General features: G+C 59.8%; 7 protein-coding genes across 7 annotated transcripts; 3 read left to right on the plus strand and 4 right to left on the minus strand.

Annotated features, from left to right (window-relative positions):
• Positions 1-31: 31 nt before the first annotated feature.
• PSEUBRA_004229 (uncharacterized protein) lies at positions 32-841 on the minus strand (the record flags this gene model as incomplete). The annotated part of the gene is made up of 2 exons (XM_016437791.1): positions 32-250; positions 350-841. 2 exons carry the CDS (start codon positions 839-841, stop codon positions 32-34), a joined length of 711 nt encoding a protein of 236 aa, XP_016291327.1.
• Positions 842-1,134: 293 nt separating this feature from the next.
• Positions 1,135-4,602, minus strand: PSEUBRA_004230 (Pleckstrin; the record flags this gene model as incomplete). Its single annotated transcript, XM_016437787.1, has 1 exon — positions 1,135-4,602. The coding sequence occupies one exon, from the start codon at positions 4,600-4,602 to the stop codon at positions 1,135-1,137; it is 3,468 nt and encodes a 1,155-aa protein (XP_016291328.1).
• A 1,769-nt stretch (positions 4,603-6,371) lies between these two features.
• PSEUBRA_004231 (CS domain protein) lies at positions 6,372-9,110 on the plus strand (the record flags this gene model as incomplete). Its single annotated transcript, XM_016437777.2, has 1 exon — positions 6,372-9,110. The coding sequence occupies one exon, from the start codon at positions 6,372-6,374 to the stop codon at positions 9,108-9,110; it is 2,739 nt and encodes a 912-aa protein (XP_016291329.2).
• Positions 9,111-9,349: 239 nt separating this feature from the next.
• PSEUBRA_004232 (Protein arginine N-methyltransferase) lies at positions 9,350-12,133 on the minus strand (the record flags this gene model as incomplete). Its single annotated transcript, XM_016437778.1, has 1 exon — positions 9,350-12,133. One exon carries the CDS (start codon positions 12,131-12,133, stop codon positions 9,350-9,352), a length of 2,784 nt encoding a protein of 927 aa, XP_016291330.1.
• Positions 12,134-12,804: 671 nt separating this feature from the next.
• On the plus strand, positions 12,805-14,589 carry PSEUBRA_004233 (Chromatin SPT2; the record flags this gene model as incomplete). Its single annotated transcript, XM_016437767.1, has 1 exon — positions 12,805-14,589. The coding sequence occupies one exon, from the start codon at positions 12,805-12,807 to the stop codon at positions 14,587-14,589; it is 1,785 nt and encodes a 594-aa protein (XP_016291331.1).
• Positions 14,590-14,777: 188 nt separating this feature from the next.
• PSEUBRA_004234 (GNAT domain protein) lies at positions 14,778-15,434 on the minus strand (the record flags this gene model as incomplete). The annotated part of the gene is made up of 1 exon (XM_016437784.1): positions 14,778-15,434. The coding sequence occupies one exon, from the start codon at positions 15,432-15,434 to the stop codon at positions 14,778-14,780; it is 657 nt and encodes a 218-aa protein (XP_016291332.1).
• A 563-nt stretch (positions 15,435-15,997) lies between these two features.
• Positions 15,998-21,022, plus strand: PSEUBRA_004235 (Citron-like protein; the record flags this gene model as incomplete). The annotated part of the gene is made up of 1 exon (XM_059465254.1): positions 15,998-21,022. The coding sequence occupies one exon, from the start codon at positions 15,998-16,000 to the stop codon at positions 21,020-21,022; it is 5,025 nt and encodes a 1,674-aa protein (XP_059320525.1).
• Between the last annotated feature and the right edge of the window lie 36 nt (positions 21,023-21,058).

Genomic DNA, 21,058 nt, shown 5'->3' on the forward strand with positions numbered 1-21,058 from the left:
CATTCGAAGCATGCTCGACTATAATACACGTTCAAGGCAGGATGGTGGCGACAATCTTGCGCTTGTGCGAGAGCTTGCGGAACTCGCATAGGTAAACCGACTGCCAGGTGCCGAGGTTGAGTCGACCATCGGTGATGGGGATGGTGACCGAGGCGCCGATGAGACTCGTCTTGGTGTGCGAGACCGAGTCGTCCGGGCCCTCGTCGGTGTGCCTCCAGGGCAACGATTCGGGGACGACCTTGTCGAGTGCCTGCAATCGAGTCAAGTCAGCAACGCAAAGTGGGGAACGAGCGTCAGTCAACGGGAACGCCTTGAGCATCGTCCACTTTCATCGCGGTCGCAAACGTACCATGTCCATATCGGTGCGAACGTCCTTATCAAAGTTCTCGTTCAACGTCAGCGCCGCCGAAGTATGCTGGATGAACAGCGTCAGCACGCCCACCTTGACGCCCTTCAACCCCTCCTCGAGATGCGGCATGATCTCATTCTGGATGAGGTGGCAGCCCTTGCTGCGCGAGCTGAGCGTAAACTGCTTCTGCCACGGCATGGTCGGTTTCAATAGTACCTCTCCGGCTGCGTTGACACCTGTGCACTTGCAGCTATCCCTAGCGTTCCTCTTGGAGTAGAGGAATTCGAAGATGCCCGGGATGGGAAGGAACCAGTAGAGCAACGCAAGGGCGAGAACGAGTAAGGTGATGTTCGTCGGATCGCCGTATTGACCGGCCCGATGTTGCGCTTTGAGTTTGCGACGGGCTTCGCGCTTGTCGATGGGCTCGTGCGGCGATGAAGAGTACAGAGTGTCGCGAACAGGAGATGGTGGATATGTAGACGAGTCAGACATCGAGAACGGAGGTCGGGAAGATGGATTGCGTCCTGGAACCATGCCCACGCCGGGGTTCGCGGTGAGGACTTTTTTTCCGAAAGCTGGCTCAAGCGCAGCTGCAGAAGGTCGCGTGACGTCACACAATTTGGCCGACATCAGCGAGGCTCCGAGCTTCGAGCTCATCTTGGCGACACATCCTCAGAAGATATTCGACGATGATCACACGACGGGCGTACAGGGCCGAATCTGGTATCATATTTCTCATATCGGTACAGGGACACAATGTGTATCAGGGAGGTGCGAGAAAGGTATTAGCCAACGACGGTCGACGGCGTTTGGAAGGCGCCGTGCATCTGGTGCTGTTGCTGCTCCTCTCCACCATCGAGGTGCTGCTGATCATACTGATGCTGTCCAGCAGACCCGTTGCGTTCGGCACGGGCGATCGCATGTGCAGCCCACGTCTCGTCGATCGGCTCGTCCGGAATCCCAGACATGTCTTCCTCCAACGCCCGAGGGCTGAGCGTGCGACCTTCGAGACCGAGCAGCTTGTCCATCTGGCTCTCGCGGTACATAGCGCTGTTGCGCTTGTTGCGTCTCGAACCTGCATCGATCGTGCCATCCATATCCGCTGAGCTATCCCCACCCGCCGTCGTCACCTCCTCCTCGATCCGCCTCGGCGCAGGCTCCCCGTTCGCATCCGTCTCGAACACGGTATCAAACTCGGTGAGGAAGAGCGCAAAGATGCCCGCTCCAATGGCGAGCGTCGGGCTGAAGACAATGCCCACATTGCGCATCGTCATCTTGTTGACGTCCGAGTGCTCGATGATCTTGATCAGGTGGCTGCAGAGTGTGCGGAGGAGCGAGTAGTTGGCGAGCGGAAGCTGCGAGACGAGGTAGCCGAGCTCGTTGACGCGCTCGACACGGTCCGGGATCTCGTTGACGCGCATAAAGTCCATGTGCAGCTCGCGGGTGAGCACGCTGGTGGGCAGCTCTCGGAGGAATGTTTTGAGGAGACCGGCGATGGCGTGCGGGTCGTAGAACTCGTTCTCGTCGAGCAGATCGACATCGCCCTCCATGTTGAAGCGGTCCTTGAGCGTCTTGATCACCGCGGAGGAGCCCGAGAGTCGGTAGATGCCTTCCTCCATGAAGGCGTTGCGCTTCTCGAGATACTCGATGCAGCGGTAGACGACCGATGGCAGAGGCAGACCCTCGTGGGAGCTCGAGATGGCAATTGCCTCGAGGAGCGGCACGCCAAACACAGGCCGAGGCTCGCGGTGCTGCTTGTCGTTGCCACCGAAGCCACGGAAGCCTTGCCAGAAGCGCTTCTTGTCGTCCTTCTTGTCCGACGCGCCTTCTTCCTTTCCGCCGAACTTGTAGCCTGCAGGGATGGGCGCCCCGTTGAGCGGACCGCTGATGGCTGCCTTGGGTCGTCCCGTCGAGTCTCTGCGGGGGACAGGCGAGCCGGGCGCGTCTTGCAGGTCAGCGTTCCTCGTCATGGCGGGCGATCGAGGCTCATGGAAGCTGCGGTGCGAGGCGGACTGTGGCAGGGACGTCGCAGCACTCGAGGCGGCTGGCCTGCCAGTCGCCGTCGAGTCTAGGCTGTTGGGGTGAGCAGAATTGTTCCTGCTAGAGTCCTGTCCGAGCGACGATCCTCGTTCCATTTCGTGACCGGCGAATTGGCGCATCGAGTTGTCGACGGAGGGGCTAAAGGGAGCGTCGGGCAGTCGGCTGCTGTATGGACCATCTCGGCTCGGCGTAGACGGATTCTGGGAGAGCGACATCTTGCTCATCATGCGAGTGGGAGACGAGGGCAAGTCGTCGATCGAGTTGCCATCGAGCTCGGCGATGGCGCGCACCAGGACGTCGACCCAGTCGTCGCGCTCCTCGTCGCTTTCGGCGCACAGAACGTGTCGGGCGACGTGGGCAGGCTCGTCCGGGCCGCCATCCTTCTTCTCGAGGATGAGAAAAGCGTGGCGGTAGGCGTTCTCGTCCTGCTCGCTGGAGGCGGCGCTCTTCTGCTGTCGACCGATCTGGGCATCTCGGATGTTGATACTGCCGATCTGGGCTCCGCCGCGCGTCTCAAAGTAGCTGAGGTACGAGTTGCGCAGCACGTAGAAGCGGGTGACCCATCGGCCGAGATTCTGGCCCTTCTTGGTGAGGAAGCCCTCCTTGGTGGTCGCGCTCGGGTCGCTTTTGCGGTTGGGAACCACATCGGTGCAGAGGAAGGTGCAGACCTCGTCCTTGTCCGGCAGCTCGAGCACCATGAGGCTCTGCAGGTAGATCTCGAGCAGCGCCTTGCGTTGATCGACCTTAGCCGGCGCGTGGTCCTTGAAGAGCGTCTTCTCGGGAAGAGGGGCAAGACGCTGAGAGGCCTTCTTGCCGACCTTGCTGCGAAGCTTGGCATCGAGGCCGACAATGTCGCTGTAGCTCTTCTCGATGGTCCACGACGTGGGTGGTGTGGGTTCGGCTGAGGACATGTTGCTGACACCCCAGGAGGCGGGAGGCTGCAGAATGTCGACCGTGATGAAGAACGAGATGGAGTCCTTGCCGCGGTCAGGCGAGCGGTAGTTGGTCCCCTGGATCTTGATGCTGGCGACCCGCAGGAGGGACGAGTCGAGGCGAGGAGCGAGCACGCGCTTCGGTACATCGTCCTTGGATTTGCGTGAGAGGAGACCACGCCCCATCCTGTCATCGGGGAGAACCTTGTTGACGAGAGACCGCGTGCTGGTCGAGGAAGGCACCATGGTAGGGATAGCCTCAGCGCGGTTGCGGTTGGGACCAGATGCCAGCAGCGACCTCTCCGTCTCGGCAGGTCTCTCGACCTGAGGTTGATACGGAGACGTCGGCACAGCGGAGGGCGAAGAGTACGGCTGCTGCTGTTGAACGGGCGTGCGCAATCGCTCCTGAGCAGGAGCCCGTGGCATGCCGCCCATGTTGTGAGAGCCGTCGTCGGTGCCCGAAGCTGAACTGCGGTCGATGGCTTCGAAGTCTTCGTGGCCAGCAGAAGGATCGGTGACATCGTCTGGGGCGTGGTGAGGGCGCGAGCGCGAGATGGACTGGGCCTGCGCCTGCGCGGCCGCTCTCTGCTGCATGATGGACGCCTGCGAGCCATTTTGAGCAGATCTGTCGGCACCATAGTCGACCGGCTGAGGCGTCCGAGATGAGCCCTGATCGACGCTGGTGAGAGGGCTGTCGTAGATGTGGTTGGTGCCGTTGAGCGCGCCGGTGGCGGTATTGGCGGGACCCAGCCGCTGTTCGCGATCCGGTTGTGAATGCTCACGGGTGTGGCGAGGTGGACTGAGGGGACTGCTGGACCTCTCGGCCTCGGTGCTCTGCTGAAGTCGCCTTCGGCTGCCAGCCGCAGGAGAGCCCGGCACCGCGCCCGCCGAGTTGATCGACGAGGATTTGGCAGCGCTCAAGGGAAGGCCATGTGCGCGTTCGAGTTCGGCACATCTAGCTTTGAGGTTTTCGTTCTCCTTGCGGATGCGGCCCATGAGGTTCCAGATGCGCACATTTTCGGAAGAGAGCTTGGCGTTGTCTAGACAGAACTGGTTGCGCTCGGCCAGGACTCGATCCAATGCAGCGACGTGATCGGAGTTGGCACGAGCTAGCACATCGTCGAGAGCGATAGGCGTAGGTGCAGGCGTGCCGGTGGAGCGGGTGCCCGAAGCGGGAGCGTAGCGGCTGGACGAGCCGTGGGAAGCGGTCGAGTGGGCATCGGCTGCGTGGATGTGGTCGTCGACGCCGAAGCGAGGCGGTCTCGCTGGGATGCTCGCCATGATGTTGGAGCGGAGGTCGGCAGCGGGATCGGATGTCGAAGCCAATGCTATGTAAGGTCAACTGTTCAGAGCGAGCGGGTGGCTTGCAAGGACACTAGGCGCTGCCGGCTCCCAAAAAAGTGGCGCTGGCGAGTGGTGGGGACAAAGGATAGGATGCGCAGCGCCACGGATATCTGAGACGCGCAGGCGGGGCAGACGGTGTGGGTTGTGATGACGGATGATAGCGGAAACGATCAAAGGACCGGCGGACGTGGATGGTGGTGGGGATGATCTTCTCGGAGCTGGAGTGTGCGATGGGACGGTCTACGCGCTTCTGCTGGTGAGAGAGGTGATGCATCTGTCCTCTCGAGAACGGAGTCGAGAGAGCAGCTCAGGCAGCGTGCAAATAAAGGTGAGGGAGTCCGAGCCCCGTTGCACGAGAATGCCCCTCGCCCAAAAGGGATAAAAGGAATAAAGCCAATTCCGGTGACTGAGCGCGACCGGCCGCGGCTGGGAGAAGCGTGTCTGTCGGCCTGTCGCCTGCTCGCTTAGGCTCAGCGCCTGTGTTGCTTTGGCTCGTGTCTCAGAACGACAACAGACACACGTCAGCTGCCAGAACCGAAAGGGCACTAACTTGGCTTCCCGATGTCGAAGCTCTGTCTCGTCGTCGTGGAAGCGACTAAGAAGGTCTTACACGTAGTCTTTCGAGCTTGTCGGGCTCGTGAATCATGCTGATGATGGTCGAGGCCAAGTTAAGGATCGACAGGGCAAGCCTGCGAGCAGAGCACGCCACAGTGTAGGAGCTTCAATGGCTGAATGCAAGTCGAAAATGAAAAGGGAAGAGGCTCGCCCATTGACCTGCGATTGGTATTCCACGATTACCACTTTTGTGAAGCGAGCCAGCAGCTTGTTCCCAGCTGAGCTTGAAATCTTGGTGTAAGAGGCTTGATTGCATGAGCAGGCCAGCCTAGCCCACAACCCAAACGCCTGCACTGGCTGCGCCCAACTCATTGACTTTCTAGCTGCACAATTCGCCAAAGTGAGGTTGTCGTGTTCTCGGATCGCTTCCGGCGCTCTTACAGGTCGGCAATGCCCGTCCTTTTGTCCGTCAATCTCAACGATAGGCAAATGCTCTGTGGCTGCAGAGCCTGAACGCCTTCACTGGCTCCCCTGACCATGTTTTCTGCAAAGGCGACTCATCTGCATGCAGATCCCGCACAAACATGGCTCTCCATCATCTGTAGAGGCTCAGAGCAACAATGCGACACCGCGTCACCCTGCCCTTTCAAGGCGCAGAACCGTGGCTTTGCAGATCACGTCCCCATTCTGCCAGCCATGGCTGACATGTGCCCTTCTCAGGTCCACGGAGGATGCTTCCCCCCTCCCCTAAACCTCGGGATGATGTTGGTCGCAGAAGATCATTTCTAGCTGTTAGATCTACAAAGCTGTTCTCTCCCGAAATCGCGTCGCCTGGACCCTGAATTGCAGCTGTCACATTTAAGATTTTGCGCGCGGCGAACCACTCGACAGGCACTTGAACAGTGTCTGTGTGCGCATGCATGCTGCTCCTCCTGCTGCGCCATGGTGGGGCTGCACTGCGCGGCACGGTATCTTGAGCTGAGTCCCTGAGGGCTAGACCAACATCACCTCCGCATCCTTGTCGAGCACCCCGTCTCACCCCGCAACAGACATCTTGGCTTCTCAAGACCCAGCTTCGCCCATCAGGAAGCATGCGAGGCAAGCATCACTCAGAGCCTGTTTGGTCTTGAGGCCACCGTCTCGATTCCGCCATGAGGACTCGCAACGACACCTGTCCACTATATGGCTGGACGTTTCATCAATCCCACGACCAGGCTACCGTTCTCTTCCTCGTCCCGCAAGCTGTGTCGGCCGATGACCTCGACATCCGCATCGCAAGCGATCACATCTCCGCATCTATACCCGGTCACCCACCCATCCTTCAAGCCAAGCTCTACGGCCGCGTCAGCACTGAGACCTCGACATGGAGGATAGCAGATCGAGATCGTGCTCGAAAGCGACGGAGTCGCTCTCTGGTCCGATCCTCTCAGCCGACCGCCTCCACCTCTGCTTCTGGCTCGGGCGACGGCGCGCAAAGCACTCCGCTCAATCCGCATCATGGCCATTCCATAGCGCAATCCCAGACCCTCTCGTCGGGCTCGCACGTCCGCGTCGATTCCTCGCCTGCATCGCAGTCAAGCTTGTCAGCTTCTGTCGTGTCGCTGCAGTCAGGCTCCAGCTATGAGCTCCTCTCGCATTCAACGCCTTCGACGATTCCACTCAACTCTGCCGGTCCATCTACCGAGTGGTCAAGCGGCTCAAGCGATCCGGGTTCCTCCGATTCCGCCGAGGCCAGTCTGAATCAGAGCCTCGTCTTGTCAGACCCAGGTGACCTTGGCCGTCGTTCGAGCGCAGCCGATCCATCAAGTCAGGTGACTGAACAATCCGGTCCAAAAAGGTCTCAGTCCATCTCCGATCTCGCCGCTTCTTCTTCCTCCGCATCTCCCTTGAGGGCAGGGTCGGATCCAGCTGAGAGCATTCAGGCCTCCCCTCGCAGCGGTCCGCCTGAAGTTCGTCTGGTTACCTTGCATCTTGACAAGATTGACGCTGGCATCTGGCCGCTTCTGGTCGTAGGTCCAGCACCGCTGCCAAGCGTGTCGCTTCCCGCCAGATTGACTAGACTTCTCGAGACGGACCTCCCGCGCCACGGCTACCTCACAGAAGCCTTCGTTCATGATCGCATCCAACAGCGTCGAGGTACTCGACATAAGCAGCAGCAGCGTAGTGCTGCCCAGCTGCAACTCAATCAGGCGCTCGAGGAGGCGCTGAGCGCCTTCGAAGGTGGCGATCGTGTCCTCGCTGCGATCCGAAGCGGTGCCGATCCTGCCTCCTACCATCAACTTGCTCGTTCTCGTCTTGATGATGGTTCTAGGAGTAGCATGGACAGCGACGATGATTTCGGTCCGAATACCAGCACGCTCAGCATTAACACCATCGGAAGCGACGAGAGCGCCACAGTCCTAGGCAGTCGAGTCGCCAGCCTCTCGGGGACATCGGCGGATCTGTATCGTGCTCACGCCACTCTTACAAATGCGCAGGAGATTGAAGAGGAACGCGAAGAAGATGACGAGGTCTTGGAAGCTTGGAAGGAGCTCGAAGTGCTCGCAAGGTACAACATGGACCCTACCACGCTGTCCTTGATCGGATTGCAATTCGCCAACGGGTTCAGTACAACCAGAGCTCCGAACCTGGCTTTGCAGCTCACTCGGACTACCTCGTCGGGCATCCCAGATGGCTTTGAGTACTTTGCACGAGCTTGGAGGGCAGCCGATGTCAGTCTCGCCACCGAGCGCCTGGTCCACGACTTTTTGCCGTTGCTACCGTCCACACCGCAGGGTCCTGCCCCGCAAGATCTCAGTGCCCTGTATGCTCGACTGTCTGATACTGTCAAGCTCGCGACAGTGCACACAGCTGCGGCCTTGCCTGCCACCGCGGAGGTCATCGCAGACTTGCTCCGGGAGCTGCTTCATTCGCATTCCTACATGTCGCACCGACAACGACTGGTCGCATCTCTAGGAGGCCCGAAGGCATTGGCGCGTCTCTACGTATCGTATGCACGATTGCATCTTCCCTCGCTAGCTTCGAACCGATCTCCTCTCGCCTTCCCGTACGGCCAATTGACCAGTCCTTTTGTCAGCGGTGGACATACGGGCATGCATCCAGCCAGCTTTCCTCCACGATTGTCAAGCCGCAGGCCGACATCCTCGTCCTCGAGTCGCACGCCCAGCGTGGCCTCTATCCCGTTCGGCGCGGCCGAAGGCGGTGCTGCTTCTCCCGCCAAAAGCACCTCAGCACCGAACTCCCCCACTGTGGCGGATATAGGCAGGATGGTCTCGCCAGATCACGCAGCTGGCCAAGCTGGCACTTCGCGACTCGACTTTTCCGACTTCCTCATGCACACCGATCACACCTCAGTAACCCAACCGCCTGCGTTCTACTTCTTCCGCGAAGCCTTTCTCCTCGACAGCGACGTTGCGCTTCAGATCCACCGCGACGAGTGGGCCGAGGCCATCGTCCTCGCCGTCGAACACGAGGGCGCCCGCCTTGCCGAAGCGGAAGCCCTTGCGCAAGCCGAAGAGATGGGCAGCCTTGCCGGCGACAGCGGCAGTGGCGAGCTCACCTTTGAGAGCGACAGCGAGGCGCAGCGACGTCGTGCGCTGCGACGGTCCAAGCTGCGTGCCTCGAACACCAGCGGCGGCGGTGGCGGTGGGCTGTTCAACCTGGCCTGGCTCAAGAGCGCCGATGCCGCCGAAGCCAGCCGCAAGCGCAGCGGCAGACCGACCCGCAAACGCCGCAAGGAGCGAAGGACGGCCAAGAGCCGGGCGAGCGAGGAGGCCGGCATGATCAACTTTGTCAGCGGCGCGGCATTGTTGGGTGTCGCGCTGGCGGGTAGCGTCGCTGCGCTGGGATGGTGGAGACGCACCAGCGCCGCGCTGAACTCTTCCGCTTAGCCGCTCTTCGACTAATCCCGGCTCTGCTACTCGCCGCAATTACGACCGCTTCCTCGGTTCTTTGAACAACCGCACATTTCTCCTGAACTCACGATCTTACCTTTGACCATCTGTACCCATACCCCTTTTGTCCTTTGTCCTGTCTTGTTCGCACTCGCACGCTCTCGCAATGTTTCACGCACCTTCCCGTCCATGATGTGTTCGCACGTGTGTCGGCTTGCATTGCTTCGTGCCGACCATCACAGGCCAATCCAAGAGCTCCTGCCACCAGGATTGTGCAGTCGGGTCATACCGATTTTGACCCTTGTCTGAGGCTGTCCTGCGATGACACTGTCCCTCGCCCCCGCCGAACCCTCGACTTGATGGTGCGTCAAGCTGACACTCGGGATCCTCGGCGTCTGTGGGGCATTTCCAAAGTTCCCTCCCTCAGCCACCCCGTTCGACCCAACAGACGAGCTCGCATCCAACGAAATCGGTCTCGCACCCCTCCCGTCCAACGTGAGGAACGACTCTGCGGACCACTCGTACCACACCCTCTCGCCATTGGTCAATCTCCACATGTGCACATCCAACTCTGCGCCCGCTGGCAAATACAGCGGTTCGCGGAAGGGAAAGTAGATCGGGAACCAACTCAACATGTCCTTCGACCCCCTAACCGGATCCGGGTGGATCGACAGCACGACGTTATCGTACAGATGCGCCTCGAAGTACCCCGCCAGCCCATGGCAGGTGGACGGCTGCGCGATGTGAAACGTGTGTTTGGCCGAACGAATGTTGTGCCCGTTCGAAGATGGGAGGCCTGTTTCGTCGTAGACCAGCGGTGTGAGGGACGACGGGCGATGTTCGAACGTCCACGATTCTTGGACGGGCTCGGAGTTGGATCGACCACTACCCCGCGAGGCGAGAAGCGAGACGTTCTGGAAGAGCACGACGTAGGGCGTCTCGGCTGCTTTCTGTGCCGTCGAGGCCAGGGCGGCATTCGACCCGTTCAACACCTCTGTGTGGAGCTTCGATGACGATAGTGGCGACAGAAAGGCGGTGTACGAAGCCGGGATCGAGATGCCGTTCGGTTTGAGGAAGCGCATCGCACCATCTAGACACTCGGGGGAGAGCTCGTTGTCTCCGAAACTGCCGAGGAGCTCGCTGACGACGATATCGGGTCGCTCGGCCATGCTGGTCGGTACGGGGTGACGACGCATGTCGCCGTGCTGAACACGTACTTGGTCGCCCCACTCGAGCGTCTGTCGCTCCTGCAGTGTCACCAGCGCGTTCGGGTTCTTCTCGAGCGCTACGAGTCGGATGGCGCGACCGGCTCGATCGGCCGCGTTGAGACACCGGTCCACCAGAGGTCCGCGACCGGCACCGCACACCCAGATCAGCGTGCTCGCTGTGACGGGCCGGTCGAGCAGCGCTTTGTACACTGCCTCCTCGTACAGCGCGTACTTGACCGGGTCGCGCTCGAACACCTCGTATGTCGTGCCCTCGAGATTGTCCATCAGCGGCTGGAGCGGTGCTTGGAGCCAATCGGTGTATCCGCGGGCGAACGAGTCTACCGCTCCGTCGGGTGGTGTTGCCTTTTCCAAGTGACGCACGTACTGCAGATACGCCAGGGGTCCACCTCGCGAATGCGTGGGTGGGGGACTCTGAACGCCGCTTAGCACGACGGTGGGGTTTTTCTTGAACATGGAGCGGAAGAACGCCTGGGACGCCTTCGACAGCACAGGAAAACCCTTGGCGTTGGCGAGGTAGGACGCAGAGGGCACCCAGAGCATGCTCACCGGCTCGGCCATCCAACGGGCCAGAATACTGGGTCCGGGCAAAGGGTGACCGAGGTCCAGGGCAATCTGGAGTCGCGTGTTGTAGGAGCACAGCTGTCGGATCTGCTCCCACGTCTCCCAGGCCCAGTCGTCTTCGGCGCGGAGCATGGCTGCTGACGAAGCAGCGCTGGCGTGCGAGGCTTGCGAGCTCGCCGATGCGGTGCTACCAGCGGTGGTGGAGGCTGTGAGTCCGTTTCGCCCTTGCTGACGGGAAAGGACCTTACTGAGCTGGTGCGGCGACGAGATGGGAAGCTGAATGGTGATGGTCATCCACGATCCGGCGGGAGCCGTCTCTGCACTGCCGCTGGAGAGGCAAGAATTGATCGCACGAGCGTAGTCGGCCAGGAAAGGTCGACGGGCGGGATCGGATGATGGGGGTGGGACGACAACATTGGAGATGCCGAGGTAGGAGGCATAGGCGAGCTCTTGTCGTAGGGCGAGTTCGCAATCGAGACGAACGCCCTCGTCGGGTGAATCCAGCTCGATCCATGGACTGGCAAGCGCAATGACGCCTTCGGTCTCTTCGAGCTTGGTCAGGTTGACTTCGGAGCGCTTGAATGCGGGTGCCTTTCGCCAATCTTCTGCCTCGCGGGCGATGTTTGCGAAGGTTTGACCCGCATTGGTGGTAGTAGGCGACGGCGAATGCCTTCCTCCATTAGCGGAAAAGCTATTGAGACCCTGTCGACTGCTGCTGCGAGCGAGTGAGGCTCCTCCTGCAGGCGTGTTCAGTGTCGGCACGGCAGATGCGGATGTGGAAGGCAGGTCGGCTGGATTGGCAAGGCAGAGTCGCTCCCATCGTTCCTTCCAGCGCCCGTTTGCGAGCTCGAGGACGATCAGATCGTAGCCTTGTGAGCGTGAGAGAGTCAGGGTCTTTTGCGCCGGGCTGAGCCCGTTGAGGGCAGCGGCTGTGGTGGGAGTGAGGTCGGCGGTAAGTCCGAGCGCTGCTGGTGCGGGTCCCGTGGCTGTGTTGAGTGCATTGGCGTGTGACGCTTCGGGGAGCGTGGGAAGTGCCTGGACATTCTGCTGGATGTGTGAGCGCCGATTCGGGTTGCCCGACAGAGGAGCCGTACTGCCTTGGGCTGAGTTGACCTGGTCGACGGCTGAGGTAGGAACGTGCAGAGCGATGGATAGAGGTGGTCTTGAAGTGCTTTCTGTGCCGTTGGTCTGCAAGGTGGCCTCCACCGCTGCCATACTAGAAGACGGCATGGTGAAGGACGGTGTCGGTCGGACGGCAGGGCCGAGGTCAAGACGTGATTGCGGGCGCAGCGGTCGAGGTGATGATGAATAGGCGACGGACGGTTCCGTAACGCCGCGATGAGGTCCAGCGACGAGCCTCCGAGTCCAGGGGTGATATGATGTGATGTCGCAAAGTGATGGATCCTCGGAAGGCTGCTTGAAGGAATGAACAGCGAGACCAACACCTCCAAAAAACATCAAAAAAGCCACATTTCCGAAATTTTCTGTTGCTTTCCGTCACGCGGTGGGGCGCGAAGCCGTGGAATGAAGGCAGCCTGCAGCCGAGACGCAGACAGCTGAGCCCGATTCACGGTTCGAGGCTCGAGACTCGAATGCACCGCAAACATAGCAAACCAACCCAACTTAAGCTGAGGCTTTTCTTCCCCATCCCACCCTGTCCATCCTCCAACACTTCCAAGCTATCTCGTCTGTTGCTCCAGACCTTGCCTCCTCATCAGCAAGGGCAGTGAGCAGGGAGAGCAGCTCTCGCGTTCTCGATGCCGCCAGCACTCGTATGAACGGGTCCGATCTGCCTCCGTGCTTGGGCCACTCATCGGTGTCTTCCGCAGTCGGACTGGGTCGAGCTGCGACCGTGACGGCACCTTTCCGAGCCAGTCATCCATTCTCTCCAGTCGCTCATCATGTCGAGCTACGCCGCTCTCAAGGAGATGGCGCTCAAGAAGAAGGAGGAGGAGCAGGCCACACTGAACCGAGAACGAGAGCAGAAGGAGCGAGAAGCAGCTGTCAAACAGTCCGCACGAGAGGCAGCGGAACGGGAGCAAAAAGAGCGCGAACGCAAAATCCTGGTGCAGCGCCTAGCTCGTCAGAAGGAGGAAGAAGCCCGTGAACGCTCACGAAAGGAATCCGCCGCCAAGCTTCGGCAAGATCAGATGGCAGACGGGAGCAATGCGGACAGGTCAAAGCTGGGTTCATCATCAAAGCAGCGTCTATCTGATCTGGACAGACCCAAGTCCAAGTCCAACAAGGCGTCCGGCTCGACGCAGAAGATCGACTTGTCCGACGTGCTCAAGAAGAGTCCCAGCGACGCAAAGGCAGCTAGGAGGAAGCGAAAGGCCGACGAGGACGACTTTGTCGGCAATCGACTCGACAAGATCAGCGGCAGCAAGAAGGGGTCCCACTCATCTTTGTCGTCCACGAGCGCTCCAAAGCGCAAGGCCGTTCCCATGACACGCGAGGAGAAGCAGGCGATCAAGCGTGCCAGAGAATTCGGATCCCTCCCAAGGTTACCGCCCATCGGCCGTCTGCTTCCAAGCTCCGGGTCCTTGAGATCAAGTCCGAGTACCAGCGCTGGTGAAGAACATCGAAACAATCGACCGTCGGCTCACAAGCCACTTGCTCAGGACAACGGACTGGTGGCACTGGGCACAAAGAAGCGAGACCATCGCTCCATCGACGAGATCGAGCGTGACCTCAAGAGGGTCAAGGAAGCCAAAGGGGAGGGCAGCAGCCAAGGATCGTCGCAGGCTGAGCTCGAGCGGGAAGCTGCTTTGCTGCGGAGACAAAAAGCCATGGAGCAGAAGCGCAAAAGCGACCAAGAGGCTAGAGCAAGGGCGCGGAAAGAGAATGGCGACGATGCCGACTCCAATGATGATCTGTTCGGCTCGGACGATGAAGGAGCCACCGCTCGCAGCTCTCGAAAAGCCTCTCCGACCAAGCCGAGCCAACGCACTGCCGCCACAAATGGCCGTCATATTAGCTCAGCGAAAGTCGGCAGTCCTCTGCCCTCGGCGCACACGAAGGAGCCGAAACCAATTGCTTCGCGAGCATCTGGTGGCATCAATCCTGCCGATTTCCTACCCGGCGCGCCTCTCCGAGCTGAAGCTGCGGCACGACTCACTCAGAAAGCCAAAGCTGCGTCGGGCCCAGCATCGTCCCGCAGATCGCCAGACTCGGACACTCCGTCGAGGGGGAGGCGGACGCAAGCCGACAAAGAATCCTCTCCTGTGCCGCCCAGCGCACCTCCCAAGAGGGAAACAGCGAGGGACCGCTTCATCCGCGAGCAAGAGGAAAAGAAAAAGTCGGCGGTCGGCCGTGCCGGCAATGACGAGCATAGAAAGGGCCGACGAGGCTCCAGCTCGTCCGCAGAGTACGACAGTGATGACGATGACGAGGATGAGTACGAGAGCGACGGCGTGGAAGAAGATGACGATGGTGGCGACGGGGGCAGAGAGAACATTCGGGACGAGATCTGGAAGATGTTTGGCAAAGATCGCAAAAAGTACGCCAGCCGGATTGTGGACAGCGACGACGACATGGAGGCGGACGCAGCTTCGGTGTTGCAAGAAGAGCTCAGAAGCTCCAAGCAGGCACGAGAGGAGGACTTGCGAGAGGAGCAGCTGGAGAAGCAGCGCGAGCGCGAGAAGCTCATGCGCAAGCAGGCCACACAGCGAGGCTCAGGCCGTTGACGGATATCCCTCATTTGTCAAAAGCAGGCTCAAAAAACCATATGTCGCCAATCGTCTTGACGTTCTCTCTTCGACTTGGACAATGCCTTGACTTATGCAATTGTAGTGTACAATGAATCCCAGTGACTTGGGCTGAGGCTGCCGCTGCTGCTGAGGTGAGGGCTGAGAATGGGATGCGGCGTATGCTTCTACTGGAGTCGCAGAACCCAGGCGCTGGCGGGCTGGATCCTTCGGTAGTAGCTCTCTATTGTCTCTGCTACTTTGAAGCCGAACTTCTCGTAAAACACCCTCGCCTCGTCGTTGGAGGTCTGGACATGGAGGTAGATGGAGTCCACCTTGACGGTCTTCTTGACAAGTTCTGCTTTGATCTCCTTGCCATTCTTGTCTTTCTTGGGTTTTGGAACAGGTGTTTCCGGGTCGATGATCTGGATCTCCTTTCCTGGGCTGACATGATCCAGAACGTGCTGCAAGAGAGCTGATGCGATGCCCAGACGTCGATACGGGGCGAGAACGCCGAGGGTCATGATGTAAATGCGAACGACGTCCTTCGAGACATGTTCTAGGCGGCAGCAAATGGTGCCCACGGCTACGTCGTTGAACAAGCCGAGTTTGCAGACCTCGGCTGCATCAGGAAGCAGCACATCCTTGTAGAAGCGTTCAGAGTATTGGACAGGGAAGAGGACGCTGTTGAGCTTTCGGAGCTGACCGAGGTTGTTGGGTGTGAGCTGCGCAACGTCGATCCTCTTTGGCAGGAGTGACCGGACGGGCGCTGCTGGCCGCGGCTCGTAGCTCATCGGTGGAAGCGGCCAGGGAGACGACGAGGAGGAAGCAGCGGCAGCCGACATGCTTGTGGAATGTAGACTGTTGGTTGAGATGAGACGAGCAAAAGTGTTGGAGTGGAGTCGTCGAGATGAGAGGCTGTCGGATTTCTTCGCGTGAGGCTGCTCTCGACCCGCGTCTGGACCGGCCGATAAGTGGAAGAGACTGAGGAAGAGAGTGAGGAGACTTCTCTCTTGCTGCACCGCTTTCAAAAAGCAAGGGTCGCTTCGGTCGGCTTTGCATGCAGCTCAAAGTGTGACGTTGAAGCCATGTGCCTCGCTACCAACGCACGAGCCGTTCGCGGTCACCACTACCCCCTTCATCTACATCCGCTTTCTTCATCCTCTCTCCCAGCATACACCCGCTCCGTCTAGAAGAGCTTGTCGCTGACATACACGACTCGGGTGAGGCACGACACCTTGGACGAAACCACCCAACGATGACGCACTGATGCTCACCAGCCTTTCTTCAGACCGGATTTACCCACGACACGGATTCCTCCGACGCGGCCCTGCCGCACCATCACCACTGACGGTCACCCCGCTTCGAAGGCTATCAGACGAGTCACACCCGTTTGAACACAGTCAGCATGTCGAACCAACACTCGTATGACCAGTACGGCACATCCTATCAGCAGGCATCGCATGATTCATACGCCTATCCCTCTTCCACGCAGACATCCGATCCTTATCACAGCGGCGCACGCACTCAGTATGGGCCGTATGACCCTCGCTTTCCCTACGGCCAGTCCAGCACTGCCTCGCACCCGGACGAGTACGCTCACCACCAAGGCGGCCAGGCTTCCCCTGCACACGCGTATACGCAGCAGTACAACCCTTCTTCATCCTCATCCTACTCGGCAGCTCGATCCGTCCAAGCGAGTACCGATCAAATGAGCAGGATGCAACTTCGGGACGACTCGACTCGAATCTCGACTCCTGACCATCAGCCGCAACACTATGAGACACAGCAGTATTTCTCAGCCGACTCAGCCTACAGCCAGGCATCCAGCGAGCGTCTGCAGTACTCGAGACACGGCGCACATCCCCAAGACTCGCATCCCTACTCGCACACCTCCACCACGTCGCAAGGCGGGAACGCGTCCAACCAAGGCTCCTACTACCCAGACGGCCAACACGATCTCCGATACTATTCAGCACAGACCACTCCCGCCGTGCCGTCGTATGGCGCGTCGAGCACACAGCAGTATGCAACGGATGAAAAGCGCGATGCAGCCGGTCGACCCGTCTCCTCTTCCGCCAGCGGCATCATCAGCTTGTATGCGGACGAGCATGGCACTCCGCTCGTCGATCAGAGCGCGACCTTCCACTCTTCCTCGACCGGCCACCCGGTGTCGAGTGCCGCTACCTCTGTGAGTGGTGCCTCCGACACCACCAAACCAGCGCATCCGCCCTCGCAGCGCGCCAGCCGTCCTCTCCCCATCACTCCCATGGCCAAGCTACCAGAGCAGCCTCCCTCGAGTACTCTGTCCGGAACCGCATCGGCTGCTGGTGCTACCACTGAGTCCCATTCGGGTCCCGTCTCACCTGCTGCTCGTCATCATGACGGCAATTCTGAATCATACGGTCAATATGGCTACTTCAATACTGCGTCTCCGCAGCCCACAGCTTGGTCACCGCCGGTCACGCCTTCCACGAGACAGCACAGCACAGCTCCATCCACATCTTCGACAGGCTATCCTGCGCCGTCCTGGAGTCCAGCCTCCAGCAGCTTTCACACTCAACGTCCCCTCCCTTCCACAGCTGCCGCCCTCGACAGGTCCTTTTCGCCGCCTCCGCACGACGGCACGAATGCTTCGCCGCTCTCCGCCTTCCGAACGCCGTCCTACTCTCAAGGAAATGCAAGGTCGGCGTGGTCGCAGACGTACCATCGGGGCGACGCAGTCCAGCGGGCCACGTCGGCAACGCAGGCGCACACGGCCGATTCGTCGTATGATCCAGACTCGTACGATGCGTCGAGTCCCCACCGAGACGCCATTCGTCAGCGCACGCGCAGTGAGGCATCCGAGCTGTCGCTTCGGCCGACCAAATCGCATCGTCAGCCACTGCCTCCCATTCCTGGCGCGATCCCTTCGACGCAGCAGAACGGCTCGCTCGGCTACGGCTATCCGTCCAAGACTCCCGTGCAGCAGCAAGCGACGCTGGATCGCAATCCGTCACGCGCACCCTCGCAGGCCTCCTTCCAGCGCCAACCGAGCTACACCCAGGCGTCAGTACCTGCTATGCGGCCTCAACCGCAGCAGAACATGTCAAGCTATGAGAAGGACGGCGAGCTCGAGCAGACGCAGAAGTATGGCCACGACCGAATCGATTCGCTGGCTTGGGAACCCGTCAACCAGCCACGCTCCCACGCTGTCAAGCCCAATCAGCAGACTGCTCGCGGCAATCCGCCGCAAGCACTCGAATGGTCCCTCCTCTCCACCGTCGCCCTCCTGCTGCGTGCCAATGTTCCACGCGGTGTACAGATCAAAGGCAGCATTGACTACCCCAACAGCTTCACAGGCAAAGACGTCGTCTCGACCCTGCAAGAGTTGCTCGTCTCGGATGCTGTTGGGTCCCGTCACGCTCTTGTACGATCGGGCGACCCAATCAGCATCCGTTACGTGGCTCTCTCCCTAGCCAAATCGCTCAAGAGCCAACTTTTCTTCAACGAGGTGGACTGGGGCGAAAAGGAGCTGACCGACGATGTGGACGAAGTCTACACTTTCCTCGAGGACAGTCTGGCAGAGATGGGTGGCGCTTCAGAGGATCCCGACGACTGGGCTGCGGGTCTCAACCACGATGCCACGTTTGACTCGAATCTGCAGCTGTCTGTCGGAGGCGCTGGCAGCCATGCGGGTCGACGTCGCAAAGCAGCGCATACGAATGATCTCGACGATCTGCCCAATGGCGTTTTCACGCCCCTCACACAGTGCTACAGCCCGCTCTGCACTCCAGGTCGATCCGCTTCGTGCTACAGTCCCTCGTGTCCCAACTCGGACTCCAGCCCCTTGCGCTTGACGGTCACCGATATGGAGAGCAAAGCGGCCAAGATGGGCGGCATGCTGGATCGTGGTCTGTCGACGGATCAGTCGCAGAAGAAAGCGTGGGCAGAGATCGTGCCTCCCGAGCTGCTCAAGAGCATTCCACAGGCCGAGATCGCGCGACAGAACGCGATTCTCGAGACAATCCAGAAGGAAGAGGAGTTCCTCGCCGATCTCGAGCTGCTCGATACCCTCTTCGTGGATGGTCTGCAGAGGCCGAGTGCCACTGGTGATCCTCCACCGCTTCCGATCGGGCTCGACCGCGACGACTTCATCCGTGAAGTCTTCTGCAATCACCGCGAATTGGCGATGCACATTCGAGCCTTGGTCGAGCGCCTGCATATTCGCCAGAGGGAGGAGAATCCCATCATCCAGACCATTGGCGACTTGTTCTTGAGCGCCGCGCTGGACTGGGGCGACGCCTACACGACCTACCTCGTCAACTATCCACTCGCTATCAGCAGAGTCAAGCGCGAGATGACGGTCAATCCACGCTTCAAAGCCTTCGTCGAGGCCTGCCGACGCCATCCCGCCGCACACAAACATCCGCTAGAGAACTTCCTCTTCCGCCCACCTGCACGCCTGCAGCGTTACCATCTCCACCTGGAGTCGATCCTCAAGAAGACCGAGGAGGGCAACCACGACCGCGAAAGTCTGCAGAATGCCATCGACATCATCAACGATCAGTGCAAGACGGCTCAAGCAGGAGTCGAGTCGGCCGAGCTCAAAGTCAAGATCCGCGAGTATGCCTACAACCTCTCGGCCAAACGAACCAAGTACGCCATCGACATGGATCTACTGAATCCGGCACGCCAACTGATTCACCAAGGCCGCGTGCTCCGAAAGCCGGATGCGTTTGACTTTGATTGGACCGAGCTGCTGGCGATTCTGTTCGACAACTACTTTATCGTCACCAAGCAAAAACGCATCGCCGAGGGCCCCGAAGATGACGGCTCCAACGTCGCGTCTTCTTCCACCTCAGCAGGAGCTCGCTTTGTGCTCGCCAAACGGCCCATTCCAGTGGAGATGATCGAGGTGAGCGGTCTCACCGAATCGTCCATCTCACGATCCATCGGTCTCAGCAACTTCCATATCAGCAGGGAGCGCGAGGCGCGCGACTTCTGGCCTTTCACCATCTCGCACCTGGGCGGCAAGATGGAGCCCATCACGCTCTACGCGCCCTCCAAAGCCGCAAGAGATCAGTGGAAGACCAAGCTGGACGAGGCGATCGGCCTTCGCATGGCCGTGCAGGACAACAGCAAGGTGTTCAATCAGCACATCCTCAGCGACGACATCTTTGCCCTCGCCCCCACCATGAGTTTGGAGCCCGAGAAGCCAGTTTCCGGTGTCGATCCGGGCTCCTTCCATGGCCGGGTCACCTGTGCTGTTCCGTTCGTGACCGCCGATGGCAGGCGACTGGTGGCTGTGGGTTGCGCCGACGGCGTCTGGATTGGACTTCGTAGTGATCCAAAGTCGCTGCGCAAAGTGTTGCATCTCAAGTATGTTACGCAGTGCGCCGTGCTCGAGTCATTCGGCATCTTTGTGGTGCTCGCCGACAAGGTGCTCATCTCGTACAGTCTCGAGGCGTTGGTGCCGACAACTTCGAGCAGTGCAGCGACGCTACGCCCGCCTCAGAAGCTCAGCGGCAACCGCGATGTGCTCTTCTTCAATGTCGGCGTGCTCAAGGACCGCACTCTGCTGATCTACATGAAGAAGAAGGCCAACGAGAGCGTCTTTCGCGCCCTCGAGCCGGTCCTCAACGCACCTCGCAACACCGAGGGCAAATCCGGCTCGAGCTTCTTTGGTAAGTTCGGCAAGGACTCGAAGAATTCGGACTGGTTCCGCATCTATAAGACCTTCTTCATTCCGTCCGAGGCGTACTCGATTCAGTTCCTCAAGTCCAAGCTGTGCATCATCTGCGCCAAGGGCTTCGAGATCATGAACCTCGACAGTCTGCTTCCGGGCACGATCCCCGACTTTGTCCACGCCAACCGCGAGGATGTCCGGGTGCAGGCGCTGGCTAAGCGCGTCGAGACGGCCAAGCCGCTCGGCATGAGCAAAACGCCGGACGGCGACTTCCTGCTCTGCTACGATGCCTTTGCTTGCTTTGTTGATCGGCTCGGGGAGCCGACGCGATTGGACCAGATCATCGAGTGGGAAGGCTTCCCCAAGCAGGTGGCGTTCTCTGGCAACTACGTGCTTGCATTCGATCAGCGCTTCGTCGAGGTGCGCGACGCGATCACAGGCCAGCTGGTGCAGATCATGCGCGGTGTCGACCTCAATTACGTGTCTGGCAACAGCACCGTCACCTCTTCTCTGTCCGAGAGCGCGCAGATGGCCGCCCTCGACGCCGAGTCGAACCCGGTCATCTTTACCAAACGGGAGAGGGTCGCGGGTCGCATTCCGTTTGATTACCAGAAGGTGGTCGAATTGACGCCTACTGGACCGCCCACTTCGCACGTCTATACGCCAGCTTTCCACAGGACGCCGACGATGCTATCGACGGGCAGCAGCTTGAGTGGCCGACCTTCGGGACGACCGTCGATGGCTAGCTCGGGTAACTGGATTTGAGCCCGCACTTGCCTTCCAACCCTCTCTGTATACCAG

Source organism: Kalmanozyma brasiliensis (assembly GCF_000497045.1).
Source record: "Kalmanozyma brasiliensis GHG001 unplaced genomic scaffold PSEUBRA_SCAF3, whole genome shotgun sequence".
Lineage (NCBI taxonomy): Eukaryota > Fungi > Basidiomycota > Ustilaginomycetes > Ustilaginales > Kalmanozyma > Kalmanozyma brasiliensis.